General features: G+C 36.4%; 1 protein-coding gene across 3 annotated transcripts in view; it reads right to left on the reverse strand.

The window, feature by feature from the left end:
* The window catches only part of DNAJB14 (DnaJ heat shock protein family (Hsp40) member B14), a 79,175-nt gene that overhangs the window by 34,431 nt on the left and 27,997 nt on the right, over positions 1-16,747 (reverse strand). For 2 of the 3 annotated variants that reach the window (XM_044680890.1, XM_044680889.1), the window contains exon 2: positions 6,120-6,285. The exons of the other annotated variant lie outside the window; for it this stretch is intronic. In XM_044680890.1, coding sequence (XP_044536825.1) covers positions 6,120-6,285 — 166 coding nt within the window. The remainder of the gene's footprint in view (positions 1-6,119; positions 6,286-16,747) is intronic. 3 annotated transcript variants of the gene reach the window in all.

The following is a 16,747-nucleotide window of genomic DNA, read 5'->3' on the forward strand; positions in this document are numbered from 1 at the left end:
GATCAATTTGAGAGGCAAGACAAGAAGGGATGAGATCAAGGGTTCACAGAGAGCAGCTGGCCTTAGCAAAGAGAAGGATTATCTCTACCTCAGAGCGTGAGGTAATTTGGAAGAGAAAAGGGGGTAGAAGGAAGGGTTAGGAAAATTATGTCAAAGAATTTGAGATTAGTGTAGAGGAAAAGAAGGTGGTTCATGAGGAATAGACAAAATAAGCAAAATTCAAATACAAAATTCAGTAATTTGAAAAATTAAAGAACTACTGAAGAAAAAGTTCCTTATTTGATAAAGTATTGCTATGAAAACCTGAAAGCATTTCAGGAGAAAACAAGTTTGGAAGAGCTTCCTATATCAGAAACAACAAAAAGTTCCAAATGGATACCTGGCAGAAAGAGGAAATGTCATATAATTTATAAACCAGAGAAGAATGGAAGGTGGTTTCTTTCACAACTCTGGTTAAAGGAAAATTCTAAGCCAAAAAAAAAAAAGACGGATAGAAAGGATAAAAAAAAGAAAAAAGAAAAACTGACAATTTTGACTACAGTAAGTTATAAAGGCTGAATAAAATCCATACATCTAGGGAAGGGACAAACAGTTCAGGAGAGAAAGAGAATATTTTTATCAATTATCTAGATCAAAAGCCAATTGTCAACGGATAAAGAAGCAAAGAATATGAACAAACAGTTCTTAAAAGTATTGCAAACTACTAAAACCATAGAATGTTCTAAGTCACTAATAATAAGAAAAAATTTACTTTCTATTCAGAAAATTGGCAAAGATTTAAAAAACTTGAAATATTCAATGTTGTTAGGATGGCAAAAATACAGAAATACTAGCACATTGTTAATGAAGTTATAAACTGGTCTGATCATTCTGGAAAAGCAATTTGGAATTATGTGGACCAAGATGTCATACCCTTTAACCCAAAGTTCCATGCTAGATATATATATATATATATATACCTCAATGAAAAGACTTCCCATAATGAACAAAGGAGATACCCGCTAGTTGGGGAATGTCTAAACAAATTGTGGTATATGAATGTAATAGAGTATTACAGTGCTATAAGAAACAGTGAATATGATGGATCTCTACATCCATCAATGCAGAGAAACATGGGAAGAGTGTATGAATGGATACAACATGAAATAAACAGAATCAGGAAAACATCGACAAGAATTACAATGATACAGAAAGAACTAGAAATGAAACAAAATGCTCTGAAATTATAACCAAGTTTACCCATAAAGAAGAGATATGAGAAGGGGCTACCCTCCCTCCTTTGCAGAGGCTGGGAACTTTGGAGGGCAATGGGAGGAGAATAATAAGAATAATAATCATGCACTTTTAAAAATGTGTTTGTTAGTTTAGCTAAACTTCCCCCCACCCCTTTTTTTATTATTTCTTACAAAGTCCCCTCTGGGGGATACTTCGAGAACTGTAGGTAAGACATTTGGCGGCTAGATGGCGCAGTGGATAGAGTGCTGGGCCTCAAAGCAGGAAGATCTGAGTGCCTGGGAACATAGAACATATACTAGCTGTGTGACCCAGAGCAAGTTAATTAACCTTTGCTGCCTCAGTGTAAAATGGAGGTTGTTGTGAGGATCAAATGAGACTTGTTGTAAAGTGCTTAGCAAGGTGCCTGGCACATAAACAGTGCTATATAAATGCTAATTATAGAACAGCTAGCAGGCTTAGTGGATAGAGAGCCAGCCAGGCCTAGAACCTGGAAGTCCTGGGTTCAAATCCAGCCTCAGACACTACCTTCTGTGTGACCCTGAACAAATCACTTACCCCCCTTTGCTTGGAAAGAATTTCCAAGACAAAAGGTATGGGTTTTAAAAATAAATAAATACAAGTTATAATGATGATGATGAAGATGTAAAAACAAAATATGCCAATAAAAAAATGTTTTGCTTTCAACAAACTAAAAAATACAGATTTCAAGCTATATTCTGGATTTTATTCAAATATACTAATTTTCCTATTTAATATAAAAGTAACAACAATTATGTTATCTTTCAATACTAGAGAATGTATTATTAGTGCTAGATTTGGATCCAGGAGACTTGTGTTTGATTCTAATTCCAAGTACATACTAGCTTTGTAACCATGATGAGACAAGTCTTATAGAGTCCCACTGTTCTTATTTACAAAATATAGAAAATAATTGTACTCTGTAAAACTTTAGTGCTATATAGATATAAACAGAAAATCTTAGCACAAATAAGAAAAAATGTAGAAAAAAAACTCACGTGGATAATGAGCAAGAATTAACTGATTAATTATAATGGCATAGTTAAAGTTTCTCAAAAGTCTTAGTGCAGCTTAAAGATACTTAAAGTTCATTATGTCTTTTTAAAATCTTAAAATAACATTAATTCAAAACCATCTACTAATTTGTACTCAGAATTTGTGAAATGTATAAATGAAGTCAGAAAAATGCTTTCTTATTCCTAGAAAACTCTGATTAACTTCTTTTTTCACTAAATAATTTAATGGATTCAATTTTCATTTGCAATATTAAAAATTTCAAAGAAAAATCTAAATTCATAACTGATCAAATAACACCCCAATCAGCATATCTGAACATGATGGGTAAATATGATGGTATCCTAGTTAAAAGATTTCACTTTAGCCATTTAAGTTATGTTCCTATGTGATGTGTTTTTAACTAGGAAAATAAGGAAACTCTCTTTAGAAGTTTAAAATTTTCATTTCAGATGCATTTCAACTCAAAGGTGATGAAAAGTGCTTCACTTCAGTGAGTTTTCTTATAGCTGTACTGTTCATGATGTATTCCTTATGCAACTAATGGAAAAGTATTGCATTGCTGCTCCCTGAGCAATTGGCTTGCATAATCATGCAACAGTCTGCTAACCAATAGGACAACAATTCTTTCTTCAGAAAAATCCCTTGTGAACATATGAAATGAAAAACAACCACAAAAAACCCATTGCTAAAGTGTTTGTTTATTTTAAGTCTATACAATATAGAGTTTAAAACAAAATCAAGTAAACCCTGGGAATGTCTAATGATATGGGGAAACAAGCAACAGGATCCTGGAAAATCAGGGAATGGGAGCTTATAGGTGAAAGGACCATCACAGGTTCATGGAGGAAATAGCATCTGAGTTTTTCTTTTTAGAAAAGTAGAAATCCAATGCAAAACAAAGAGCAAAAAGGGCATTCACACCATGAGAAAAAGTAGTTTCAAAAGCATGGCAGCCTGAGAAGGGAACAAAAGCAGCCCTGATTGGCTGAACACAGAATATGTAGAAGGAAAATATGAAACGAAGCTAGAAAAGAGAGCAACTGGGTGGCTCAGTGGGTAGCCAGACCTAGAGATGGGAGATCCTGGGTTCGAATTTGACCACAGATACTTCCTGCCTGTGTGATCCTGGGCAAGCCACTGAACTCCCATTACCCAGCCCTTACCACTCTACTGCCTTGGAAAACTAATACACAGTATTGATTCTGAGACAGAAGATAAGGGCTTTAAAAAATAAAAAAGCTAGAAGAGCAGGATGGAAGACATATGGTACAAAGTCTTGAATACCAGGTGAGGGAGTCTGAGTTTTGTGTTCAGGAGGCAAGAAGCAGCCAAAGTGAGCACTGACCTACTGTGAAGGAGATGTTTTTGGCAGTAATTGACATACACTGGGTAGACTAGCACATGGAGACAATGGAAGGAAGCCTGTTGGCAGGACTGGTAAGTGACTAAACATGAAAGAAGATAGAAAAGAAAACATCAGAAAATCCCCTGGACGTGACATATGAGGTCCTCTTCTGGGAGGCAGCCCAAGTTAAGGGAAAAAGATAATGAGCTCTCAATTTATCAGTTATGCTGGTGATGCTGGTGGGACAAACATATGGGCAGAAATCCCTACAGCATTTGGAGATATGAGGATGTGTTCACAAAAGAAGTCAAGAATGGAGATATGAACTTGGAGTCCATATAATCAATCAAGGAACATGGAAACAATAACTATTTGATCAGTATGAGGCCAGTTTTCACATAAGATAAATAGTCTATGAGAACTAGGTAACACAATACGGATAGAGTATCAGGCCTGGAGTCAGAAGAGGATCTGGGTTCAAATCCAGCCACAAAAACTTCCTAGCTGTATGACTCAGGACAAGTCACTTAACCCTGACTGCCTAGTCCTTGCTACTCTTCTGTCTTACAATTAAAACTAAGACAGAAGGGTTAAAAAAAAAAAAAAAGACATGGGAGGTACAATTATGAGAAAACTTCTTATATCAATCTTAGGATCTGACTGCGTTTCTGGTCAACATAACACACCTCTTTGATTAAGGGACTCTAAACAGCAGGTACAGGTGGCTCAGTTTCCCAGCCATGCAAGGATAAGTTCAAACAATGTAATAAAGTTTTCTCTGAGTTCCTACTATTGAATAGTTTTCTCATAGGACAGAATTTGGATTAGACCTATAACTGAAAAGAAAGAGAACTGAGCTAGCTCCAGAACTGAGTCACAACAGAGTCAGCATGGTCCACTCCTTTCCCATGATTAACCCTTTGCTTTTCTAACCTCCTCAATTCCCTCACAGAGAAATGAGGTAGGAAGAAGTGTCAGGCACAAACAACTCCTAAAAGAAAAGGTCCAAGTTTGTGTTGCTACAAAAATGTAACACAACCTATGATCATCCTCCCCCAACAGCTGTGGCTCTGCTACACACACTTCTCCCTCTCTGTTGCTTTCTAAATATTGTACAATCTTTGAACCCTTGTTCTCAGAGGTTTTCCTCGAACAATTGTATGGGTACACCTGACTTTTATTGTTGCATATGAGCTAATTTTTTCAGGGAGGGTCTAGTTCAATGATAGAAGGAATGTCCAGTGAATAAATTCCCTCTATCAATATAACTGTTACATAGACACTAACAGGTTAGGTGATGTGCCTAGAATCAAAGAATATGTGTCACAGGGGCAGCTAGGTAGCTCAGTGGAGAGAGTACCAAGCCTGGAGTTGGGAGATTATGGGTCCAAATCTGGCCTCAAACACTACCTACCTGTGTGATTCTGGGTAAATCACTTAACCTCACTATCTCTTATCACTTTGCTGCCTCACGTGATAATTAGATTAAGTCTACCGTCAACTAGGTGTGCTAGAGTGAATAACGAATCAGAATCAACTGACCACCCCCTTAGTTTTCTAAGAGAAAGCATCTATTGTGATTGGAACCGCAGGCTAGGGGAAGGCACTGGAAGTGACCCCTTTTAAAAAGAGGGAGTAGAGTGAGTGAAATGGCTTCTGGTTTGGTGAAGGGGACCTGAGGGAGCTTTGCTGGTTAATGACCGAGACTGTTCCATGTGGTGAGTTTAAAGACTGAATCTTCCTGAACTTCTATTAAGAAACTTCTTTTTATAGACTCTGTGAATGAAGTTTGCTCCATTCACCTCCGGGCCTCAGGCCCTTTAACCCTCTACCTGGACTAATTAGTGGGATAGATTCTTATTTCCTTACTTCCTCTCTTTCTTCTCATGTAAATAAATTTCCATAAAAGTTAATTTTGATTTGAGATTATTCGTAATTGAGGATTGATAATAGTTCAGTCCTCTGGCGACCATCTTTAATATATTTAACCCATAAAACCACTTTTTCACCCTTACACTCAGAACCCATACTTACTATGGTTAAGATAGAAGATATAGGTTAACAGAAAAAAGAACAACAACAACAAAAAAAAAGAACATGCTTCAGAGATGTGACTTGAACCCCTCTTGAACTTAAAGACTTTCTTCTTAACTCCAAAGTCAACTTACATAATTCATCATATTCCCTTTCACTGGAATTAAAAATAAGTGATATTTACACATAGGTCCCTTGAAGTCTGTAAAATGCTTTCCATACTTTATCTTATTTGAACTTCCTAACAACCCTATAAGTAACAGAGGCAGCCACCACATTCTAATGTTATGTCCATAATTTACTTTTATAAGGAGTATCAATTACAGAGTATACAAGTAAAGAGTTCAGCTTTCTCAATATGTGCACTTTGCTATTTACAAAGAGACTGAAGAATCTTTTAAGGCTAACATTAAACTTTTTAAGTGGTTATCACAACTAAAATATAAAAAACGTTTTCTAGAATCTATACCTGAGGACTCCATCTACTTGATCTTTGGTATAGGCTTTTCCACTTTCACCACCAGCACCATCCTTCATATTATTGGATCTGTTATGATCACCACCACTTGACGGTTTTCGACAATGTGGTCCATTTGCAGCTGTGCTTCCATTTTTCATAATTGCTTCCAGAAGTACTATACAAAGACAAAGAAAATGTACATAGTAATTTCATTAAAGAAATACATACAATATACTTTAAGAAATCTGTAAGCCTAATCAGTTAAGAGATCACTGTTTTCAAATAAAAAGATAGCACAGAACCTCCTTAAACTAAAAGCTTCCCTAGTTTCCAGAAAGAAATTTTATTTATTATTTCATTTAATAGCATTTATTTATAAGTCTTTCAAGGCCTCCCTCCCCTCCCCACATTATAGAAGGCATCATATCAGAGACCAGAAATTTTAAATCAAAGTGTTTAAAAACTACTGGCAATTGGAGATAGAAGGAACTTGTAAAAGCTAGTAAAACATAGCATTTACAATAGAGTATATTTTCCCATAATTTCTACCTTTCTTCAATCTTGAAAATTTTTGTGCTATATTTATTTATTAAGGTCCCAACAGAAACACTTATAATTTCAATCTCCCCCATGGCTATTCCTATTACCTCAGAAATTTATCATTTTTTTTTTACCAATGTTATGTAAATCTTCTGTAGAAACCTACATGTCTCATGTTAGTGAAAATGCAGTAATCACTTGAGGATTGTCCAGGTATCAGGGGGACTACAGATGAAAAAGGATTCAAGACCATGGCTGTTAGGAGACTTAAGTAATGCTAGAACAGGCCTGACAATCCTCATGTCTATAATCAGCAAGAATTCAGCCCCATTCCCATCTCCAAGATAATCCTAGAAACTACTTGGCAACAATGTCCTCTTATCTATGCCCTCCAGCCCTTCAGCTTTTTATGCCTTTGGAGGCTCCTTTCCTTAATTTCATAAATTTCACAATTGCTGCCAATTTAAAATGTTCACCTAACTGTTAACTTTCTAAAAGTAGAGGAGGATTGTTATTAAAACTAATCAAGGGGTCAAAAAAATCAAAACTATCAATAAGCACATGAAAAAGTGTTCTAAATCTCTTATAATTAGAGAAATGCAAATCAAAACAACTGAGGTACCAACTCACACCCAGCAAATTGGCTAAAATGACAGCAAAGAAAGTAATGAATGTTGGAGGGGATGTGGCAAAATTGATACATTAATGCATTGCTGGTGGAGTTGTGAATTGATCCAACCATTCTGGATGGCAATTTGGAACTATGCCCTAAAAGGGCACTAAAAGACTGTCTGCCTTTTGATCCAGCCATACCACTACTAGGTTTATACCCCAAAGAGATAATAAGTAAAAAGACTTGTAGAGATATATTTATAGCTGCCCTCTTTGTGGTGGCAAAAAATTGGAAAATGAGGGAATGTCCTTCAATTAGGGAATAGCTGAACAAATTGTAGTGTCTGTTGGTGATGGAATACTATTGTGCTCAAAGGAATAATAAACTGGAGGAATTCCATGTGAACTGGAACAACCTCCAGGATCTGATGCAGAGTGAAAGGAGCAGAACCAGGAGAACATTGTACACAGAGGCTGATACACTGTGGTACAATGGAACATAATGGACTTCTCTATTAGCAGCAATGCAATGATCCAAGACATTTCTGAGGGACTTATGAGAAAGAAAACTAGCCACATTCAGAGGAAGAATTGTGGGAAGAGAAACACAGAAGAAAAACTGCTTGAACATGGGCTGATGGGGATATTATTAGGGATGTAGACACTAAACACTAAACAATAACTCTAGTCCAACTATCAATAATATGGAATTAGGTCTTGATCAATGATACATGTAAAACCTGGTAGAATTGTGTGTCAGCTACAGGGAGGATGGGGGGCCTGGGGGAGAAAGAAAGAACATGAAACATGTAACTATGGGAAAATAATCAAAATTTAAAAAATAATTTAAAAAAAAGTGAAAGGAGCAAAACCAGGAGAACTATATACACAGAGATGGATATACTGTGGCACAATCAAATTTAATGGACTTCTCTACCAGCAACAATGCAATGATCCAAGACAATTCTGAGGGACTTATGAGAAAGAACATCATCCATATCCAGAGAAGGAACAGTGGAAGTAGAAACACAGAAGAAAAACAATTGTTTGATCACAAGGGTCGATGGGAATACAATTGGGGATGCAGACTCTAAATGATCACTCTGATGCAAATATTAATAAATCAATGATAATATGTATAACCCAGTGGAATTACTCATTGGCTGGGGGAGAAAGAACATGAATCATGTAACCATGGAAAAAATATTCTAAATCAATTAATTAAATAAAATTTTCCCAAGCACTAAATGAATGAATGAATGAATAGGTAGATGAATAAATAAATAAATGAATAAGTAAGTAAAATAATAATAAATAAAACTAATCAAAGGGGCAGCTGAGTGGCTCAGTGGATTGAGAGCCAGGCCTAGAGATGGGAGGTCCTAGGTTCCAATCTGACCTCAGACACTTCCCAGCTGTGTGACCCTGGGCAGGTCACTTAACCTCTATTGCCTAACTCTTACCACTCTCTTCTGCCTTAGAACCAATACACATTGATTCTAAGGTAGAAGGTAAGGGTTTAAAAAAATAACCTAGGGGGCAGCTGGGTAGCTCAGTGGAGTGAGAGTCAGGCCTAGAGACAGGAGGTCCTAGGTTCAAACCTGGCCTCAGCCACTTCCCAGCTGTGTGACCCTGGGCAAGTCACTTGACTCCCATTGCCCACCCTTACCAATCTTCCACCTATGAGACAATACACCGAAGTATACAAGGGTTTAAAAAAAAAATAACCTAATCAAATTACAGTTTTTCAGTACAGTAATGCTACATTTTGGGTAGGTATTCCTTGTCTAGTGAATCTTCCAAATTAAATTTATCATCTCAATATGCATTCACTTTTAATAATTTTAGGGCAAATTTTTAAAAAACACATTATTAATACTCCCTATCATCTTAAGCCTAAAGAACATATCAGATATCACTATGGGAATATATTTTGTGGCAGGCTATTAAGGAACATAAGACTATTACTATTATAACTACATTAAGTGATCCCAGGTTGCTGTTACTTTAAAAAAAAATCTTATCTTTTTAAATTATTTTCTTTAGTACTGTTTAGACAAAACATCAGCTATTCTTTCTAGTTAGATTATCAACCACTAAAAAAGCTCTCCCCTTCTACTCTAACCAGACACTTCTTATTTGTTCTGAGACTTGAAAATCATACAAATTTATTATTATTATTATTGTATATTAAACATATAAATATAGGCTAAGTGATGGCCTCAAAAATCCTCCTATAAGTAAAGGTCATAAGCATTATTTGACTTTATAAAATCTAACTGATGAACAAGTTTCCTCCCCAAAATTTCTTGTTCTTAGTGATAATTTTGAAGTTGCTGAAAAATGATGACAATGATGACCAGCAGAAGCAGCAGCAGCAACAACATAAAAACAACAAGTGATTTGTTATGTCTTTACAATCTACAAACAAAAGTACCTCAAGGGGCAAATGAATTCTTGGTTGCTTAAGGGTTTCCAAAGATGGTATCACATTGAAAAATAAGTATCTTATTAAGTGTTTATGTCACTGGCCTCCAAATTTGACTGTGATCCCCATCAGCAAAAACTCTCTGAGCTTGTACTTATTTATATGTCTATATATACTATTGTATTAATAATTGTACATCCATATATGTGTATAAAGATGAAATAATGTTTGATCTTAGTGCAAAAATTAATCCTCTGGAATTTATTGGCAAGAGGGGGAAATCACTTTGGGAGCTGTGTAGAGAAAGGATAGACAAGGAGAGGAGATACACGAAGCAGGGAGACCAGCTAACAGGCATTAGTGCAGGTGGGTATTCTGGCGGGCCTAAATAAGAGTGGGGGCTATATGAATAGAGAAGGGGATAGATATGCAAGAGCCTGAGAGAAAGAAAGAACAAGAACTGGCAACTTGATGGAATTGTTGAGGTTGCTGAGGGAGAAATAGGTCAAAGAGGAAAGATGAGAAGATTCAAAGATAAAACTGAGCCAGAAGAACATGGGTTACTGGTGGATGACACCCTTGATAGTAATGGAGAAGCATGGCAAATGGCAGGATCGGAGGAGGAAGACATTATGTGCAAGCACTGTAATTGGCTCTGGGGACATATAGACAAAACAAAAATGGAGTCCCTATCCTTACAGAGTTTACATTCTCCTGAGGGGAGCAAACTACATTTAAAATGAAAAGAAGATATACATACTCATTTGAGGGAAGAAAGAACACTATCAGGTAGGGGGAATCCAGAAAAGACTTACCATAGGACATGGCATACAAACAGGAACATAAGAAACAGAGATAAGGAAAGAGTAAATTCTAGGCATGGGGGACAAGCTGTGCAAAAAGTGTAGATGATGAAATACCAAATCAGAGAACTATCCAGTAAGCCTGTTTGAATGGAACATAAGATGCACAGAGATGTCATGTAAGGTAAGCTGATGGGGCCAGACTGTGACAGAATTAATTTTATCTTAAAGCCATTAAAAAGTTTTTAATCAGGTATGTGACATGATGAACCTCTGGCTCTTATGTAACATTATGATTTTGGCAATTGAATGGAAGATGAATTGATGGAAGAGAAGACTGGAAGCTGGAAACCCATTTGTGGGACTAGTACAATAATCCAGAAGGCCTTAATTTTGGCATTGATTATACAGTGCACAGAATTGAACAGCAAGAGAGGTTAAGGAAACAGAATTGCAAAGTGTTGGTAAATGATTAGATATGGAGAGTTAAGGTGAAAGAAAGCCAAGGACATCTCCAAAACTGTAATCAAAAGACTAGAGGAAGGATGGTGATGCCCTCTTTAAGATTTAAATTAATACCCAATAACTTAAAAGCATTATATTTTATAAGATTTATTAATAATTACTTGAAGTAGAAGAAATAAAAGGCCAAAAGTAAAAGCCTGAGTAAAACAAGTTTTCTCAACCACATTAGTGGGAGAAGAGCGAGACAGAGAGAGAGAGTGGGGGTGGGGGTGGGGTGGGGTAGGGTTACAGAAACTTTATCTCCAAAACATAAGAATGTAAGAGAGGGGTGGAGCTACACAAAACTTTATCTCCAAAAACGAGGACCTAAAGTGAGAACAAAAGTGGGATGCTGGGATTTAGAGTCCTGGGGAGCAGATTCTAATTACACACCTCCAAAAAAATAGAGAAATGTGGAGGAGGGATGTGGCTTGAGGGGAAGATAATGAGCTCCATTTTGGACATCTTAGTATAACAACCGTATTTTGGGTGAAATTGTGTACCAGAAAGAACTATCAGGAAACCTGGGTTTCTTGAAATGGTTCATTTGAGACTGCTGGCAAAGTAGCCAAGGTCAGCCAACAGTTATCTAGCATTGGTTTCTGAATCTATAAAATAGGGGGAAGAAAGGGAATAAATGAACTTTTAAGGTTCCTTCTGGTTCCTTGTTCCTAGAACTCATGTTTATCTCATTACAATATCATAAAACTATTACAAATTAAGAGAATCTCTGAAATATAAATTTTTTAAAAATTAAAATATGGTTCTATTACATAAATGAAAGTTAAACATATCAGCTATAATTAATATATACCTTTAAAATATAAATAGGCTCCTGTTTAAAGTAATTTTTATTATTCCTACTATAATCTGTTTTTCTTTCATTTGCTAAGCAAACTTTTTTGCACACAAAGTAAAACAGTAAAGTTTTAAAAAACTGAATGAATCTAAATCCACATTTAGCAAGAGAATAAACAGACAGAAGAGTTCAGCATTGACCCTTTTTTTTTAAAGCTTCCATAGTAATTGTATATTTTAAATTAATTTGATGAATTTTTTAGTGTAAGCCTATACTTTGGGACAGTTAGGTGGTACAGTGGTAGAATGTTAATATCTGCTTTCAGGCAGCTTATGATTCTAGGCAAATCACTTAACCTTGTTTGTCTGTTTCCTTGTCGGTAAAAGGAGCTAGAGAAGAAAAAAAGCAAAAACCTCTTCAGTATCTTTACCAGGAATACCCCAAAGAGGGTCAAGAAGAGTTGGACATGACAACAACAATTTTTAAGATTCATTTTAGAGATGCAGCCCATACTGAGGTGTGATATAGACCAAATAGTACAATGAGCTGTAAACTAGTAAGGTCTGAAAGTTTTACTAGATGAAAACTCTTCAACAACCAGGTATTTCTCATAGAGGTTCAAATAAGGACTTGACACCACAACTCCTTTGGCCTAATACATTATTCCCTGGGGGATTCAAGGATAAATGCAAATGTAATAAAGGGTATTTTGCCATACACTATTTTCTAAAAAGATACTTTATTTTCCCACCTACATGTAATAATTTGAAAATACATTTTCTGAAATTATAAGATCCAAATTGTCTCCCTACTCTTCCCTCCCGAGATACTAATTTGATATGGGTTATACATGTATGATTATGCAAAACATATTTCCATACTAATCACTGTTGTGAGAGAATAGTCCCATAAAACCAAAACCCCCAAATAAAATTATGGCAAACATGTTTTCACTTCTGAGTTCATTCTCTGGAGGTGAACATTAATTCTGTAGCTATATGTAGGTTATCAATTGGGGAATGACTTGTAGTCTTATAAATTTGACTCAGTTCTCTATATTTTTGAGAAATGAGACCTGTGTCAGAGACCCTTGCTATAAATTTCTTTTCCTGTTTTTTGTTTCCCTTTGAAACTTGGCTGCATTGGTTTGTGCAAAACCCACTGAATTTAATGTAGTCAGTTAATCTATTTTACAACTTAGTAACATTTTCTATAAGGGAGAGCGATTACCCAGCACTCTACTCTGTCAAGTAGAAAATGTGGCCCTGATAGATCCTGTCCATAAAAGAGCTCAACCTTTTTAATATGCAAATGCTCAATATATGAAAAATAGTATGCTTTGATTTTAGAATCAACTCCAACAGTTTTTTCTCTGGAGGTGGATAGCATTCTTGTCATAAGTCCATCAGAATTTCACTATACACTTTAAACCCACGGTTTACTTACTGGCTTACTCCTCTGAGTATATAAATATTCCTAGGACAGTTAACCTTCAGTACTTCTCAATGGTCATTTGCTTTAATTAGAGGCCATATTTGAAATCAGGAATTCCCATTTCTAGGACTGGCTCTCTAACCATTGATCCACCTAGGTGGCTGGAAAGTGCTTTACTAACAACACCCTTGGGCCAACCTCTACCCCTGACTTTCCCTTCTGCACAATTTATTTCTAATTCCTATGGCATTTTATATCAATGCTGACACTTATAATATGCTATCTTCAATTATAGCTGTTTGTGAGTCTTATGCGTTTTATTCAGTGGTAAATTCTTTGGGAAACGGCAAACAATACCTCACATTCAACTGCCATTAAATAATGACTAAATAATCATACTGTTATTTTATTCCTTAAGCATGGACTTCTCTAGAATATGATCTCAGGACATCAGAAAGGGGCAGTATGGCATAATAGAAAGTACATTGACCTGTTTCTAACTTCTATTTTCTGCTCTCCCATATATTTTAAAAAATTAATCACTGGGTAAATCACAACTTCTTTCTCTAGTGTTTAAATAGGAAAGCAATGCAGAGGGTTACTTTATAGAATTTAAAAAAAAAATGCCACCACCACTCATTTGGAAGAAAAAGCTACAAATCTCAAGGGAAATAATTTTTAGGTAGAAAGGAAGATGCCCTAACAGTACTATACTAATATATACTACAAAAGCAATTATCAACAACTTTTTGGTACAAGTTTAAAAATTTTTTATTATTGGACGATACTAGACACATAAAATATGTCAATACATCGTAATCATGATTGATAGACCTAGACCAGTGATGGTGAACCTATGGAACAGGTACCAAAGATGGCACTCAGAGCACTCTCTATGGGCACACAGCTGCCTCCCTCCAGAGTTCATTACTAGAAAGGCAGAGGGACTAGGGCGGAGCTGCTCCCCTCCCCCACTCCATCATGACTGACATTTTTTCACATCCTCCCCCGACACCCCAGCAGCCCAACAGGAGCACAAAGTGGGTAAAAGTGGGTGGCTCACAGGTGGCACAGCTGGAGGAGAGCAGAGCACTCAGGCCACTCCTCTCCCCATCTGAGGGCATTTCCCACTTCACCTGCCCCTCCACCCAGCAGTCCAATGGGAGTGCTTTCTCCCTCCCTTGTGTGGGGTAAGGAGTGGGGCCCACCACAGCACTAGGTCTGGGGGGCATGCTTAGGAGTGGAGCCTGGCACTACATTTCTAAAAGGTTCACCATCACTGATCTAGACTCTAACTACTAGGCTAAAAACTTACTATCTTATAAAGATCATTGGGAAAACTGAAAGCAATCTAACAGAAAATAAAGGCTAGACTAACTTTTTTCCCCAATAAACTTCAAAAGTATGCATGATATATATATATAAAAGGCCACAGCATAAATACATTTAAGAACTAAGAAAAGAGATACCATTAATAGCTATGGATAGAACTCTTGACCAAATGAGTTATAGAGGATCCCAGAAGGTAAAATGGACAATTTGGATTGAAGAACTCTGTACAAACAAATAAAACAATGCAGATAAAATTATAAGGGAGATAATTGGTAAATTCTTTCAGTCAATGTGATAAAAATCACATATATGATATATAGAAAACTGATTCTAACATATAAAAATGACAGATATTCCCCAATAGATAAATGGTCAAAGAATATGAAGAACTGGCAGTTCTCAATGGAAGAAATACAAACTGTCAACATGCATATGAAAAATAAAAAGCTCTAAACTATTAAGGCAAAATCAAATTAAAACAAATATCCAACAATAGAGGGGTCATGGCACAGAGATTAAAAGACCAGGGGTTAAGCCTCTGAAGATCTATGAATAGATTTTAGGGGGTCTATGAACTTGTACAAGAAAAAAATCCATTTTTACTTTCACAAACCTCTAACAGAAATTTAGCATTTCCTTCAACTGAGGCAATTAGGTGGCACATTTTGGACAGAACAATGGACTTGGAGTCAGGAAGCTGTAAATTCAAATCCAGTCTGAGACACATACTAGCTGGGAAAGTTCCTTAATCTACGTCTCAGTTTCATCACCTATAATTTGAGGATAATAATAGCACCTACTTCACAGGGTTGATGTGACAATCAAATGACCTCATTTGTAAAGTGCTTTGAAAACCCTGACAAAAACTGCTGGGAAATTTGGAAAACAATATGGGAGAGAATAGGGTCAGATCAACATCTCACACCCTACACCAAGATAAATTCAGAATAGGTGAATGACTTGAATATAAAGAGGGAAACTATAAACATGTTAAGTGAACACAGAATAGTATACTTGTCAGATCTCTGGGAAAGGAAAGATTTTAAAACCAAGCAAGAGTTAGAGAAAATTACAAAATGTAAAATAAATTATTTTGATCATATCAAACTAAAAGGCTTTTGTACAAACAACAATGTAGCCAAAATCAGAAGGGAAACAACAAATTGGGGAAAAATCTTTATAACAAAAAACTCTGAAAGGGGTCTAATTACTCAAATATACAAGGAGTTAAAGCAATTGTATAAAAAATCAAGCCATTCCCCAATTGATAAATGGGCTAGGGACATGAATAGGCAATTCTCAGGTAAAGAAATCAAAAGTATCAATAAGCACATGAGAAAGTGTTCTAAATCTCTAATAATTAGAGAAATGCAAATCAAAACAACTCTGAGATATCACCTCACACCTAGCAGATTGGCTAAAATGAAAGAAGGGGAGAGTAATGAATGCTGGAAGGGATGTGGCAAAACTGGGACATTAATGCATTGCTAGTAGAGTTGTGAACTGATCCAATCATTCTGGCTGGCAATTTGGAACTATGCTCAAAGGGCTATAAAAGATAAACAGACTTGTACGAAAATATTTATAGCTGTGCTTTTTGTGGTGGCAAAGGACTGGAAAATGAGGGTATGTCCTTCAATTGGGGAATGGCTGAACAAACTGTGGTATATGCTGGTGATGGAATACTATTGTGCTCAAAGGAATAATGAACTGGAGGAATTCCATGTGAACTGGAAAGACCTCCAGGAATTGATGCAGAGTGAAAGGAGCAGAGCCAGAAGAACACTGTACACAGAGACCAATACACTGTGGTAAAATAGAATGTAATGGACTTTAGTACCAGCAGCAATGCAATGACACATGACACAGGACACCTCTGAGGGATTTATGGAAAAGAACGCTACCCACATTCAGAGGAAGAACTACAGGAGTGGAAACAGAAGAAAAACAAACTGCTTGAACACATGGGTTGAGGCAGACATGATTGGGGATGTAGACTCGAAACTACCACATCAATGCAACTATCAACAATTTGGAAATAGGTCTTGATCAATGACACATGTTAAAACCTGGGGAAATGTGCATCGGCCAGGGGAGGGGGGAGGGTGAGGGGTGAAGGGGAAAGTAGGAGCATGAATCATGTAACCATGTTAACTTTACTAAAAAATGAATATTAATAAATGTT

This window comes from Gracilinanus agilis, chromosome 6 (assembly GCF_016433145.1).
Source record: "Gracilinanus agilis isolate LMUSP501 chromosome 6, AgileGrace, whole genome shotgun sequence".
NCBI lineage: Eukaryota > Metazoa > Chordata > Mammalia > Didelphimorphia > Didelphidae > Gracilinanus > Gracilinanus agilis.